Here is a 14,436-nt window from a genome sequence, read left to right on the forward strand (position 1 = left end):
AGTAACATATTTTTACCTAGATTTTTTTTTTTTAATGGAAAGGAGCTTACACCTGAAGTTCAGGACATTGACATTCAAGACTTCAGGTACAAGAACCTTTGTCTTCACAGTGTAAGATGTCCAAAAAGCCACCAGTTCCCACCTGCATTTAAAAATAGAACCAAAACAACAAAAAACTGCAAGAAAAGGCTGTCAAACCTAACAGAGTACATAGTAATAACTATTCCTCATATAAATTATGCAGTTATTGAAACTTCTAGAACCAACGTAGTGAATATAGGTCACATCCATGTTCTTTTTGTTTTTCTGAGTAAATACAACTTGATGAAATGCAACCTTTTTCAACTACTTCTTATTAAAATCTAAGCATCTTAACTTCACTAGGGACCTGATTGTAATTTCATGATAATTAACTCCCTAATAAGTTCTGGTAAACAAACACAACTCTCTATGTTTCTAATAATCTTTATTCTATTCTCAGCATTTTTATTCTATTTTAATCTTTTGCTATTGAAAAATCTTGGTTCATTACATTGATAATTTTTTTTGCTTTAAAATAAAAAAAAAAGAGGTGACAGATAAGGGACACATTCTGTAACAATTCTGTTTCATTACACATATTGTTGTAACAAAGCAAGCTTCCCTCTCTAGCCATTGCCAAAAAGGACTTTTTGATGTAAAACATATTATCTTCTTTACTAAAGAAACAAATAACCAATGATAACAATATCAAGACTGCCTTTACTGGGGTTAGCTCAAGATCATGCATATTATCAGTGAAAAAATATAAGTAGACGATAGTGAACAAGCAATAAGCATTTCCTTACTGTCAAGTTTATCAGATAAAACCAAGCAAAAGAACCTTCTCTGAAATAGGTGGGAAAAGGAACATGCTTGATTGGGAGCTACTACAGGAAAAGAGAAGCTTCTAAGACTCTGTGGTATATACAAGAGAAAATAAAGGGAGACAAAAAGGAACAAGAAGAGAGTTTGTAGGAGACCACCAAAAAAGTGGAAATTTTCACAGGAAAGACTTTGCTAGGAAAACAACAGCATAAACAGACTTTCTGCACAGGTTAAATAGGAATTTAAGACACCCCAAAAGCGATATATAAAATGGCTGCTTGGATTAAGATGTTCACATTTCCGTATGTGTCTTGCAGTTCATGGAAAAATGGAGGCAAATGCAAACCTCAGTTCTGAGGAGGAGAAGATGATAGAGAGAACTAAGAGTCTCTTTTTTTTCTTTTCTTTTTTTGCCTATGTTTAAGTTAGGTGACTTTTTTTTCCTTGCTGCTATTATGTGTTTTCTTCTACAATTCATAAGGAAATAGGCCACTATTGTTAACTTCTACTAAGCAAAATAAGATGTCGAAACTGTTTAGTTTATTTGGGATACTCATACCAATGAAATTCACACTTGAATTCAAGAGTTATAGGAAGACATGCAAAGAAAAATAAGTTCCTGTTTAGATGCCAACTTCCTTATTTTATTGCTCTAAACATCCACCTTTCATACCACAATGGGAGAACTTTATGAAATAAAGTCTTGAGTTTTTCTGAGTGGAAGTTCATTTTTTCAATTGTAATTCCCATTATAATCATATCTGCATGTAATTACTTCTAAAATTAAAACACATTGAACTTGTCATACACAGTATACATCAAAGCAAATCAAGAAAAACAAAAATGTGTTTAAAAAAATTGCTTCACCTTTTTTTTTTTTTTTTAAACCCAGTATGTCAATATTAAAGGCAACACAAGGAATGCAGTCTATGATTCATTCCATTTCAGCATGTTGAAAACCGAAATATCAACCCCTGAATACAGAACAGCCATTAACATTGGATATATCCTCAGGAAGTATGGGCATTGCACATTCATTCAATTCAACAAAGCTGGCTGCAAATTACTTTAGCTCAAGACTTAACAGTCTAAGTCTAATCTTCAACTGTTTTGTGTGTTTGGTAAATCACGTTAGAAGGCCTTGTTACAAACACTATTACTTAGATACTATAAAATCAGAGAAGAGTAATTCACAAGATACTTAGAGGAAAAACTAAGCCTGAATTGTTTGGAACCTGGAAGGTTGGTCATTACCTTATCCTTAAATGACCAGTTACTGGTCTTGCTAACCAGCACTGTTCCTTCCAGCTAAATAACAGATACTTTATGCAACTGAGGAGTCAAGCCCTGTGTCATGAATGATTTCTCTAGAAGTGATTTCCATGTACTTTTTACGCTATTTCTTGTCCTGAAAGAAAATCCAAGTTGTTTGCCTCTTATTGCGTAATTATTGTAGTGAAATAGCTGCACGTTTTTTAAGGATATAAATTGATAAAGACAATTCTTATATGGCAAAACCATCTTAAATTTATTTTAGCTTGTTATAAGAGAATACAGAACATAATGATTATATGCAGTTTTTACCTTGAGATTTAAACAACATGTACAATCGATAAGGTTATTAATTTTCCCTTACATTTGCTGTGAAATTCTAACTCTAATACAGTCCAAATGGCTCTTCATTTTAAAAGGAAGTCCACTGACTTACATAGTTATTATTCATTTCAAAGAGTTGAAGGACTTGGTATAAACTAAAATATTAATATCTGATTATGTGAGTTTTCATTATAAAAGTAGTAATGATCAATTCATGCTTATAAAAGAGATAACATTTGAAATATTTTTATTCAGTAAAGCTATTACAATGATTTTTAAAACATATGTTTCATCCTTAGGAAATATTGATTAAACCATGTATTTACACAGCCAGAAATTTGTCCCTGAAAGAACAATGATTCTCAAAGACTACAAGAGACCTGACCACAATAAACTATTTTTCTGTATAGACTGATTTTCCTCCAGAGTTTGATCACCTGGTATTTCATATAATTTGATTTTATAAAAAGCATTCCATTACCGTTCCCTGTGCAGGAAATGTCTCTTTCTTTTTATTTAGTCCTTTTTGTGTGATTTTGTGTCCTTGAGAAAAAGTTTAAGCTATCTAAAAAGACACGTAATGTTCCAGAAACTCCAGAGTTGTTTAAATAATAATTTAAGAAAAAGACCTATAAATGGCATGCCTTCCTCAACTGTGAAATTTTTTCTAAAAGCCGATGAGAAGATTATTATCCACTGGTTGATGTTCTAAAATTAATCCAATTTAGTGTGGAATTTTTTGTTCTGTTGGCTCTAATATTTTTAAACATCAAAGCAATGAAAAAATACCAGGAGCCAGCTTATGTCATCCTTACTCACTCTGAGCCCCATCATCTGCAAGCAGTCTCAACAGAATTCAATTAAGCTACCTGTGAAGCAAGATACTTCTCAGCATGAGTAAGCAGAGAAGACCTACATGACGATGAAGCAAGGTCACTTTTATTTCCATCTTTAGTGACTATCAAGAGAAGTTATTCAAATACTCCTTTTCTATAGCCTTAAGTAAGTCTATACGATAAGGCACTTCCCTTTATTTTTTTAAACAAACCTTAATAATATTATAACTTAGCAAACCACAGCTTTTTTCTTCAAAAGAAAAAGAAGAAATTACCCTGCTTCTTGCTGATCCACCCCATAGTGTTCCAGCTCTGTGCCTGGAAGCGGCTGCACAGGAGGGGGTGGGAGGGGAACACTGGCCCAGTTAGAACCATTATTTTTCTGGGGCTTGGCAGTATTTTTGTTTTTCTTCTTTTTCCCTCCTTTGCCACCTGCAAACCCAAAAAGAAAAATAAAATGTTAGAGATATAATGTGGTTTAAAAAGCTAGCTATTTACATTTCTTTGAAAGAATTCTGATTCCAGATGGCATGCCCCCAAAAAGAAGATGTATTTATATCCCAGCAGAATCAGCATCAACGTGCTAATGCTGTTACAAGGTTATAAATAATAATAGAATGCAATGGAAAAAAAATTCCGAATAACTGCTGAAAAATCATTTCTTTTTAAAACTCCATACATTTGCAATATGGTAGTGCATAACCAAGGATAGACATGTTTTGCTACATCAGAAGTATATTTACTCATTTATTCATGTCTGCTTTATGACTTCTTGAATACACTGTTAGAAAAAATACAATAGACCATGGCAAATTATTTCAAATATCAGAAGCCAATGTGCTTATAACACTGTTTTGCATAATCTCTTTCTGTGGAAAACACAGAGGTTAAGGACACAATCTAAAAAAATTGTCATTAAGCTCAATATCTTTCAGCCAGAATGACAAGTGAAAGTTGTCAAAACAACAAGGAACAGGGTTTTGCTGATAGGAACTTATTAAGTTCAATTTTTTAAAACATCAGGAAATCATCTGCAATGTTTTAGGACTGTCTGTTTCACAGGTTTCAAATATCTTGTGCCACTACGGAGGAGAGGTTCTATCTCTGATGTACAGCTCTAATGGAGGAGGCTGTTAGAAATGAGGTAAGCAAGGCATTTTGCTTAAGCCCTCTTCTCTTTTCTTATCCTTGTACTCATTTCTCCAGTTGAGACATTTGCATTTGTGGGAATGTGATCTTACAGAAAAAGCTCTCTTCCCACTTGTTTCACTTCTTTTATTTTGCCCTGACTCCTTTTTCCTGTCAGGAACTCATTAAGAGCATAAGGCACAAGATTTTAAATCCTTTAACTGCCTGGAGACCCATCTATTTTTTGCCATTTTTTGGCTTCCAAACTCTCTGGATTGTTGGGTGGAAGAATATTTTGTCATATGCTTTTTCAGTGGGGTACCCAGATGGCAGTCACTCATCCCTTGCCTGTTGCAGCAAACACAGTCTGATCTATTTTATCCACTGACGTCTCTTGCTGATTTACAAGAATCAGCCCGCAAAAAGCATGTAAAACATTCTCAAAAGTAATGAATCAAAAAAGCCACACCTGACTTGCAAGGCAGGGCAGCTGGGTGTGCACTGGCAGGCATCACCCTCCTTGCCATGGCTCTTAGCTGTAGGCTTAGAGACATTCAGAAGGAGGCGCAGTTCTAGAATAGAGACATATCTCTAGCTGGACCAAAGCAGGAATTAATAGAAAGGGAAGAAACAAAGCGATTCTCTGATTCAGAAGTAGCCAAGACGTCTCTTTACATCTCCCTGCTGTGGCTGCCAGAGACAGGCAACGAGTTGGGCAATAGTTCTAATCAGTGTGGCTGGCAGCACGGTGTAAACAAGACTTTGCTTTTCACTACTCAATTCCAGACCAGAGCTCTTCCTTCCTTGTCTTGGAGTATTTACAGTAAGTCCAGCCAAGATTCTGTCATTCACTATGTGCAAACTGAGCTGATATTCCATCTATTAGGATGCAAGACAGGCTCTTCCCTCCATTTATAGCCTGGCAGAGAGGGAGGCTTTCTTGAAAAGGGAAATAACGTCTTGAGCAACTGAAAAGAAACCCCAGTGATGGTGGCAATGGAGGAACAAACACACAGACTTTCTGGAGGGAAAATGATGATTTCAAAGCACAAGTATAGCAGGAAGCAGAGCTAGAAAGAGGGTCACAGAACAGTACAGAGGAAGTAGTTCAATTTTAATTTGTGGGACACAGAGGAATTTTTGAGAAGTCAGCAGGAGTAGGAGCCAACAAGAGCTAAGGCAGGAGGTGCTGCTTTGGGAGTAAAGCACATGCATAAGAGTGTGTGTTCTGTGTGTGTGTGTGTTGCAGAGGGATTTAAACTAGGAGAAATGCAGAGAAGAACTTCAGCTTAGCGATTAGTTGAGGTGGAGAGGGAGATTTTGGAAGTGTAGCATTTTAGTAATCTTAGGAGACTAGCAAAATGAATGTGTGGGGTGTTCGTATGGAGTAAATTGGATTTGGAAGGGTTTGGAGAGAAAGGTTAAAGACAATGGAGCTATTAGAAAGAGTGGAGCAGAGAGCTGAGGAACTGTTTGAATAAAGAAATAAAAGAAGTGAACTCCAAAGTCATTACTGGTAGGCAAAGCAGCCTACACGGTACAGTTGGGCAGGAGATTTCTCTTCTGTCCCCATGGGCAGAGTTACTCCACTGTCAGACTAGTGGAACAGACACCTAATATATAATGCCTGATGAGTGTTCGAAAACTGTTGCACGGAAGCCTTGTTTCCCCATAGCAATGATGCTTGATGTTTCAAAGTCTCCTCACACTGAAATTCAGTTATATTGTTTAAATCTCTAGATTAATCAAGTCCTGGAAAAATAATTTGCCAGTCAGGCTGATGATCAGAGCACTGACAAATGCTGGGAGCTGTGCAACGTACAGCCACAAAATTTCCCTGCCTCATAAAGCAGTTGAGTTTTTAGCTATTCTCCATTCCACAGTGGAATAGGATTTCTCATGATATTCATTTGAGAGAGACAGAAACTTAGTCAGAATAATAAGTAGTACTTAAAGTACTAACCAAGGAAGTGAGAGAACAAGTCCCTGCTCACCCTGATGGGGACTAGATAATCGAAGCAGGTCTCTGACTCCAGTGATGCTCTAATTATCAGACTATTTGAAGGTCTCCCCCAGTTTTTCTTGTATTACAGACATAATTAGTCTGTACTAAAGACATAATTAGTGGGCGAGGGAGAGCACAACACTGACTCTTCAGTCCGATAATCTGACACTAATTCGAGCACTGGGGCGTCCAGGTGGGAGCTGCTTTGATCACAATAGGAGTGCCCTGGCCATAGAAAGACTGGCTAACCTTAAGTTTCTGTGTCATCAGAAATTTTACTTCAAACTGAGAAACACTACACAAAATAGGTTTCACTTGAAGTATTTGTTCAAAGTCCAGCTTTTGATCAACTGGTATTTTCCAATGAAACTTTGTATTTTCTGAGAAAGTTCTTAGGCAGCTGTAGCTGTCAACACATCTAAAGTGTGATACTGCCCTCTCATAACCAGCACATATATACCTCAACATATCAATTTCTGCATTTTCATGCAGTCAGAGGAGCAAGCCAATTTCCTAAGCTACTTGCCAATACATCTCACATAAAAGGAACAAGAACCTTTCTTGAAGTAAACTTACCTCACAGATACCTCTCTGTAAACACCATAAACCTATTTACCTCAGCCAAATCAGCCAATACTCGCCATGAAAACACAAGACTTGCAAACAGATTTGTCTGCTTGAGCTATGGGCCAACAATTACAAGGTTCTAACTTCAAGATTCCACTTGAATAGTCATCTAAATTGACATAAAGAAGCCATTTCTAGGGTACTCCTGTTACTGTCCCAATTGCTCCAACTTACAGTGCATATCAGGAGGCTACGGAAATAGTATGAATTTGAAGTTGAAGTTGAAGTCCCTTCAGCTCTCTCATGTTTTGGTTAAGTGAAATAATAGAATTCATTTTAATTGCTAGCTTTTCAGTTTTTGTCTTGAAAAATAAATATATACATAGCATCAGCAATAACTAAGCAAAATTAAAGAAATCAAGAAAAAGGTGTGTTTAAATATAATACGAAACCACACATACTACAGTCATTTTCATCCAACAAAAATGCATCATGTTTTCAATATAACATGCAGCACACACATAAAATTTACATTCTGTTTGTATGCAGACTTGATACAATCATTTTGCAGGGTCCTACATTTATTTCTGAGCTGCTTCACTGAAAAACAGCATGTAGAAACCACTCGTGGGAGGGAGGAATCTGTTAACAACTCAACAAAAATATTAATCTCCTCACGAAGTTCAGTGTGGGGAGACTTAAAAACTGAAGATTGATGCAGAAAGAGAGTTGCTCTATGAACTGTGCTGTCACGGAAAGGACATGACAAGGCAAGCTTTGCAATTGTGCTGATGAACGCTGGGCACAACAGTTGGGAGGATTTTCCAATTATGTCCAAAGAGGTTTCACCCAAGACATTTTTGGTTTTGTTGATTCTTTGTTCATTTGTTTGTTTAGTAGAGGCCAACGTGACGCTGTTCGTTGATGTTCCAGTGGGCAGGCACCCTTGCATCTATCTGCAAAGCTCATCTGGGAGGTTTTCCGCCTCCTTGGCGAGCTGCTCACCAACACCCCTCCGTCCCTCACCCACCCACGGCAGTGGAACCAACCTGAGAGGCTGCCACTCCTTTCGGAGCTGTTGTGGGAGCTGGTGGTGCTGAAATCCTGTGACTGGTTGTGTGGCAATCTATTAGCCAATCCCTCAGCCACGCGGTAGTCAGGGATGTAAAGCAAGGCTAAGGGTTAAAGGGCAAAGGTCACAGTGGCATCGTGGGATTAGTTGACAGCACAAGCACATGCAACACATGCAGTTAGCAAGTCAATGGCAGATGGGGTGGAGCAGCAAGTTTTAACTTGATTTTTTTAAAATGTGTACCTATCCTAGCCTAATGGAAGGCAGATGGCTTGGTGATTAACAGAGGACAAAGAGGACTAAAAGCACAGAACAATATATTTTGTGATTGTGCGAGGTTCAGCACGCATGCAAGTTATGTAAGCATTAGTTATGGTAAATATGAACAGTGTTTCACACACTAAGAATATTCTTCTAATTCATGCATAGATGATAGAGTATAAATCCAAGGGCTCTGGAAAATGAGAGCTGTAATTACCATTGTTGCCTTTGCCTTGCTCTGGGAGAGAGTAACCGAATCCCATCAGGTCATTTTTTTGCTGAATTGAGCTCTTCCACTGAGGATCAGGTAAGTCGACGGCCAACTCATGGATGCTGTTGGAATGCAGTATCTGGGTGGTGGCATATGGCGTGGCTTGCGTTATTTGGCTGGAACTGTTGTAACTGGTTTTTGTGGTGAAGTCGATGCTGCTGTAAATGGCTCCATCAGAAAGCATGGTAGTGGTTTTATCTCCTTGCCCTGGCACTGGTGGCAGCACATCTGTGGTGAACATAGGGGAATGAAACAAATCATCAATGCACAGGAAGCCTGAAAGTATCAAGGTTTAAGATGAAAAATAAATGTGTCATTTTGCACGTTTGCATTTCAGCTAAGACAGGTCCATGAGCCAACGAAGGGAAGATGATGTACAACCATTGCCAAGGTATCAGCATCTGTGACAGGCCTAACACTTGTCCTTCACGTCTCGCTGCCTGAAACAATCTTTTTTTTTTTTCCATACCTTCAACTGTGAAAGTGAAGTTTGGAGTATTTCTCTACTGAAGAATGTTTTCAATTGTTCACTCTATGTCAGAACCAATGAAACTGTCTGAGCTTCAGGGAAATGATGAAAGGAGTGAATCTACAAATCACAGGGGAAACTTTCCCAGCAAATACACAGCAAAACTCTTAAATGGATGCCAAAGCTCTCAAAGTAATTTTTAAGGGCATCACTTCGACTTCCTTGAAGTTTTATGCATCAGCTTATCTGATTTTCTTTTTGACATTAGCTAGTACATTTCTTCTTTTGAATAAAAGAAAAACCTGACAAAAGCAAGTTGTTCCTGATACGTGAAAGAAAATCTGTTATTCTGAAGGGATTTAAGTGATCAGTCTCTTAAAATGGCAAAGCAGTGTTGATAATGGAGAACAACTCGTTCAAATACTCCAACCCATTTAGCTGAAAAACAGTACAGCATATTTAACTAAATATCTGTTGACTTTTCTACAGTTTTGAATCCTATCAAACACTGCAATTTGTGCCTTTGATCAGTTTGATTGGCAACCTCTCTCCTTACCAAACATTGTAGTGACCTTTGCTGGTGGACTACTAGATTTAGAAGCCGAGACTACCGAAGTGTGAAAAATCTAATGATGATTGGCATGATGTCCCAGGAAGCACCACAGCTCAGCAGAAAACCCTCTTCCTGCTCTCTCAGAGGTTTATATATGAAATGGCACTATTTTTTTACAATTTATTTAGACTCTGAAAAGTTGAATCCATTCTGGAACTTACTTTTTAGAAAAATGCACCGTTCATATGCCATTTGCTTTACATGGCTGGATGGCAGACAGGGACTCCAGCTGTTAGAATGTACTTGTGATAATGCATACTCCTATAGTGAGGATGTTCAGATCCCATTCTAGGTATCACAGATATTTTTATATGCCTTAAGCCCCTGAAAGAAAAGCTGATTCTTGCAGCTCGACAAGGGTTTAAGCTCAGTTTCAGACTCAGATATGGCGCTTTGTGCAAACTCAGGGAATACAGTTGTTCTCTCACTGACTCAAGGGTTTTCCAGCAACGAGCTATGACATTATTGCCTCCTCCCATTTTACAAAGAGCCATAATCACCTAGTAAAAATCAAGTGCGATTTTCCCACCAAATTGTCATAGCAAAAATGGCACACTATATATTTCAGAGCAAAGATGAGCACACATTCCCCACTGGATGCTTTCCCAAAACTCTCCAAAATCCAACTTATTCTGTAGCTCTTGAGATAATTCAAATAGTGCTGAAGTACTTCCTGAGGGAAGCTCTTTCTTGCTGCCTTGGGATATGCAGTACCATTTTGTGGCCTTACATGACTCCAAACCTTACTTGTGCTTCCCACATACAGCCTTGTTCTCAAATACCTGTCTAGGACTTAACATGGAATTCACTCTTCAAGGCAATGTCTCAACTGCCTGTCTTGGCTTCTGAGTTTCCAGAATTATTAATTGCCACCTTACTGTTTTCAAAATTCTTACAGACCTTTTGAATTTTCACAGATCTTTTAACCGATAAAAGAGGCCCAAGTGTTGTCCATACAGCTAATTCATGTTAAAAGACATCTGACTTCTAATCCATCTTTAATACAGAAGCATCCAAACTCAACTGCTGTAACAGATAGAGATAAGTGTTCCCAAAATAGCCAGAATAAAAGTGTGAGCTCAACTGTAAAGATCACGGGGGGAATTAAGCTGCTGAAATTCCAAATATAACTATTGCATTTCTTGGACAAATTTGGACCTATGCCTCATCCACATTGAAGCCAAAAGCTTTAAAACACGCTTCCAATTTCAGTCGTATAGAGCCAAATGCTAAAAGAAAACGGTAATTTTTCTGTATTATGTGAGCTTATGAAAAGATGGAAAAGTACTGAGGGCTTCCATTTTCAAGGAATTCACAACAAAGAAGCTGGTAGATATTGAGTTGCCTCCTAAATGTTATCAAAAGTTTTGCTCACTTTGTAATATTTTTGTAAGACAAGAGCTGTTTTCAGAAACAGGTTCTAATATACTTCAAAACTGAATTCTTTTACCATTTATTAGTTTGCTGGTTTTACAGATTTTTGGCATTTTAGTGTATTTTTGATATTTATGTCTTTAAAAAATGTATGTACTCATTTATGTTAGGAAGTCTTGTTCTGAACACGACTTTGCAGAACTAGCTGTGTTATAACATCACAGAAAACAAGGAAGTAACAGAGACAAGTGAATATTACTATGATTTTTAAAAATCCCAGTCATACATCTTGAAATTCACGAGTAAAATGTTTGAAAGAAAATAACGCCTCTAAAGATTCATCATCATAATTATAAATCATTATTTATCTCTCCATAGGGCCTCCCTCAATTCAAAATGGAAATAAAACCCTAAAAAATCTAAATATTTCCCTTTTATGTATTCATTCCTCCAATAAGGAGACAAGTTTCTGAAGACCTCTGAGGCCTTCTTCATGGATTGTGGTTGAGACTGAGAACAGTCCCTCAGCAAGAAGGGGAAGGGTAAGGTGACAGCAACAACATTCTTGTGTTGTACTGCTGAAGGAGCATCCTTCCTGTGTTCCCAGAGTTGTTCTCTGCTCTAATGGACATCCTCTGTTTCTGGCTACAATGCCCGGCACAGCACATTGCTCATCTCCACACAAAAGGGAATGAGTTTGAGTAACAAATACATTTTTCTTGAGGTGATAAACAGATCCTGTCTCACCATTGTGGGCTAAATTACAAACTAGGCCCACATTTTCATAGAATCCTATAATCATAGAATACTTTGGGTTGGTAGCGACCCTGAAAGTTCACCTAGTCCAACCCCCCTGCAATAATCAGGGACATCTGCAACTACATCAGGTTGCGCAGAGCCCCATCCAGCCTGGCCTGGAATGTCTCCAGGGATGGGGCATCTACCACCTCTCTGGGCAACCTATGCCAGTGTTTTACTACCTTCACCATAAAAAATTTCTTTCTCAAGTCTAGCCCGATTCCCCCCTCCTTTAGGTTAAAACCATTACCCCATGTTCTGTTTCAACAGGCCCCACTAAAAAGTCTGTTCCCATCTTACTTATTGGCCTTTTTTAAGTACCAAAAAGGCTGCAATAAGGTCTCCTTGGAGCCTTCTCTTCTTCAGGCTGAACACCCCAGCTCTCTCAACCTTCCCTTATAGAAGAGGTGCTCCAGCCCTCTGATACATTTTAAAGTAGAAAGAAATGAAGCAAAATGAACATTTTAAAGTCAATTTTTAATCAAATTGTCACTCAAATATAGAAAGAACTATAATGATAAAAATATTACACAACTTTTATCATAGATGTTAACTAACCCACATAGTTAGAGCCTATTGCATACTATATGGTAACTTAATAAAATGAAACGTACCTCCACGACCAAAATTGCCAAGATCATTGGGTCCACTAGTGCTGTTGTTTACTGGCAGACTTGTGGCAGGCCAAGAGTCTGCAAGCCAAGGGTAACTGGGGTCACTTGCATTCAGCAGACCTGGTCGACTGAAGCAGAATAAGAAAAAAAGATATACATACAAATATATATATATATATATATATATTTACAAAATCAAAATATCTGTGAGACAACTAGTGATTAAGAGACTGTATCACTGTTCTCCTAACGGCATAGCTAACAAACAGTTTAGGAGACTTTAATTTATTTCAAATTAAAATTGTGTAGCCTTTGATGATTTAAAGACCTTGAGCAGTTAATTAAGGTTACATACAAATCAACTTTGTCAGTAGAAGTGGGACTAGGCATCCATCGTTATTCTGCCGGAATCCAAATGAACCCTGTTGTCTGTGTGAAACAGAGGTTAGGCAGCACCATCACGGGATCCTACACCAGGGCTGCATGATAAATTACCACCTCAAGGGAGCCATCACTCAAACTGATTGCTCCATATCAGCCATTTCCAGGACTTTGGGCTACTATTTCTTCCTTCCCTTGCATCCCAAATGCACGCCTGTCATCTACAGCCTGGTAACTCTTTCTTTGAGCATTCTGGGCTGGTTTAGAGGCAAACAGGTTTGAGTAGGATTAATAGAAAATCCACAGCTATCTTTATCTGCCACTACTGCACGGCTTTTATATCCCTGTAACACCCAGCTTTGAGAGTGGTATTAAACAGTGGGTATGTTGAAAGAGAAGGTACGCTCAGGCCATAAGGCACCATCTCTCCCTCAACCAAGGATAAACAGCCAAAAATGTAGCAAGGTAGGTGAATTGCTTGTGTTTGCATTTAAGAGGAAAAACAAATCATTTCCTGCAGACAACTCCCCCTCCCCCAAATGGAAACAAAAAAACATCCACAGTTCTGCAGCTTTTCTAGGTTATTAATGCACTCATGAAGTTGGAGCAACATCTCTGATCATCGCATGTTATAGACCCCTGCCTGGTACAATCCCTAAGAGAAACATCGGTTTCTATGGAAACGGCAATAAGAAGACCCAGCCGCTTTCTTGCCACATCTACTCACTCTCATTAGGCCTAATCTCTTTTTGCTAAAATATTGATTAAATAGGAGATTGGAAGTTATTACCAGGGCCTAATTACAATCTCCATATTGGCAAAGGGAAAATAGATGAGGATATATGGGCCCGTTATCAGCTTTTATCAATTTCAATTGAGTAGCCAAAGTTGTGGAATCCAGTCCTATCAATCTACAGCCTATTCATCATCCATGAATCATTTATTTTGTGATCGATTAAGTGTAATTGTTCACTCACAGCAATTTAAGGGGAGCCAATAAGGAGTCTTAAACAACAGCAACTTCATTTGCTAATGTCTAATTAATGCAATAAACATCCCGGTAACAAATGAACACATTCCTTGTGATATTTACTACTCATTTCTTCCAGGGCATCTGGGAGATATGAAACATCTGGGCTTGATTCCCCCAAAGTGCACAACAGATAGGTCATTAAACCTTGTGGTAAGCTACTTAACTCCTCCTAGCATTGTCAGTCTTCCCAATGATCAGTTATTACCCAAGTGCATTTCCCTATAGCATTTTTCAGATTCACAATTTTAAAAAATAAATATGATGGAAAGACCTTTGAACAAAGAAACATACCTTCCATTGCTCATTAGTCCTCCATCTCCTCTTTGGAAAGTGACTGTGTTTCGGTTGGAAAAACAAGATGAACAAACATACACACACAGGTACACACAGGTAAGACAGGGAAAAATCAATTAGTAATAATTAAAACTAACCATTCAAACTGCCTAATGTCTGAGATTGGAGGCCTCTTGACATCATCACTTAATAAAGTACAAAAATGATACAAAGAGGATCAAACACATTAGGGTAAGATTTTGTTTGGAATTTCACTGCGCATTATTGATAAACATCAA

General features: G+C 38.0%; 1 protein-coding gene across 6 annotated transcripts in view; it reads right to left on the reverse strand.

Annotated features, from left to right (window-relative positions):
• Positions 1-14,436, reverse strand: part of ROBO2 (roundabout guidance receptor 2) — a 459,676-nt gene that overhangs the window by 38,500 nt on the left and 406,740 nt on the right. For all 6 annotated transcript variants that reach the window (XM_082046751.1, XM_082046748.1, XM_082046750.1 and 3 more), the window contains exons 19-22: positions 14,156-14,198; positions 12,451-12,578; positions 8,529-8,810; positions 3,554-3,710 (exon numbers count right to left, since the gene is read on the reverse strand). In XM_082046751.1, coding sequence (XP_081902877.1) covers positions 3,554-3,710; positions 8,529-8,810; positions 12,451-12,578; positions 14,156-14,198 — 610 coding nt within the window. The remainder of the gene's footprint in view (positions 1-3,553; positions 3,711-8,528; positions 8,811-12,450; positions 12,579-14,155; positions 14,199-14,436) is intronic.

Source organism: Streptopelia decaocto (genome assembly GCF_964273445.1).
Source record: "Streptopelia decaocto genome assembly, chromosome: 1".
In the NCBI taxonomy this organism is placed as follows: Eukaryota; Metazoa; Chordata; class Aves; order Columbiformes; family Columbidae; genus Streptopelia; species Streptopelia decaocto.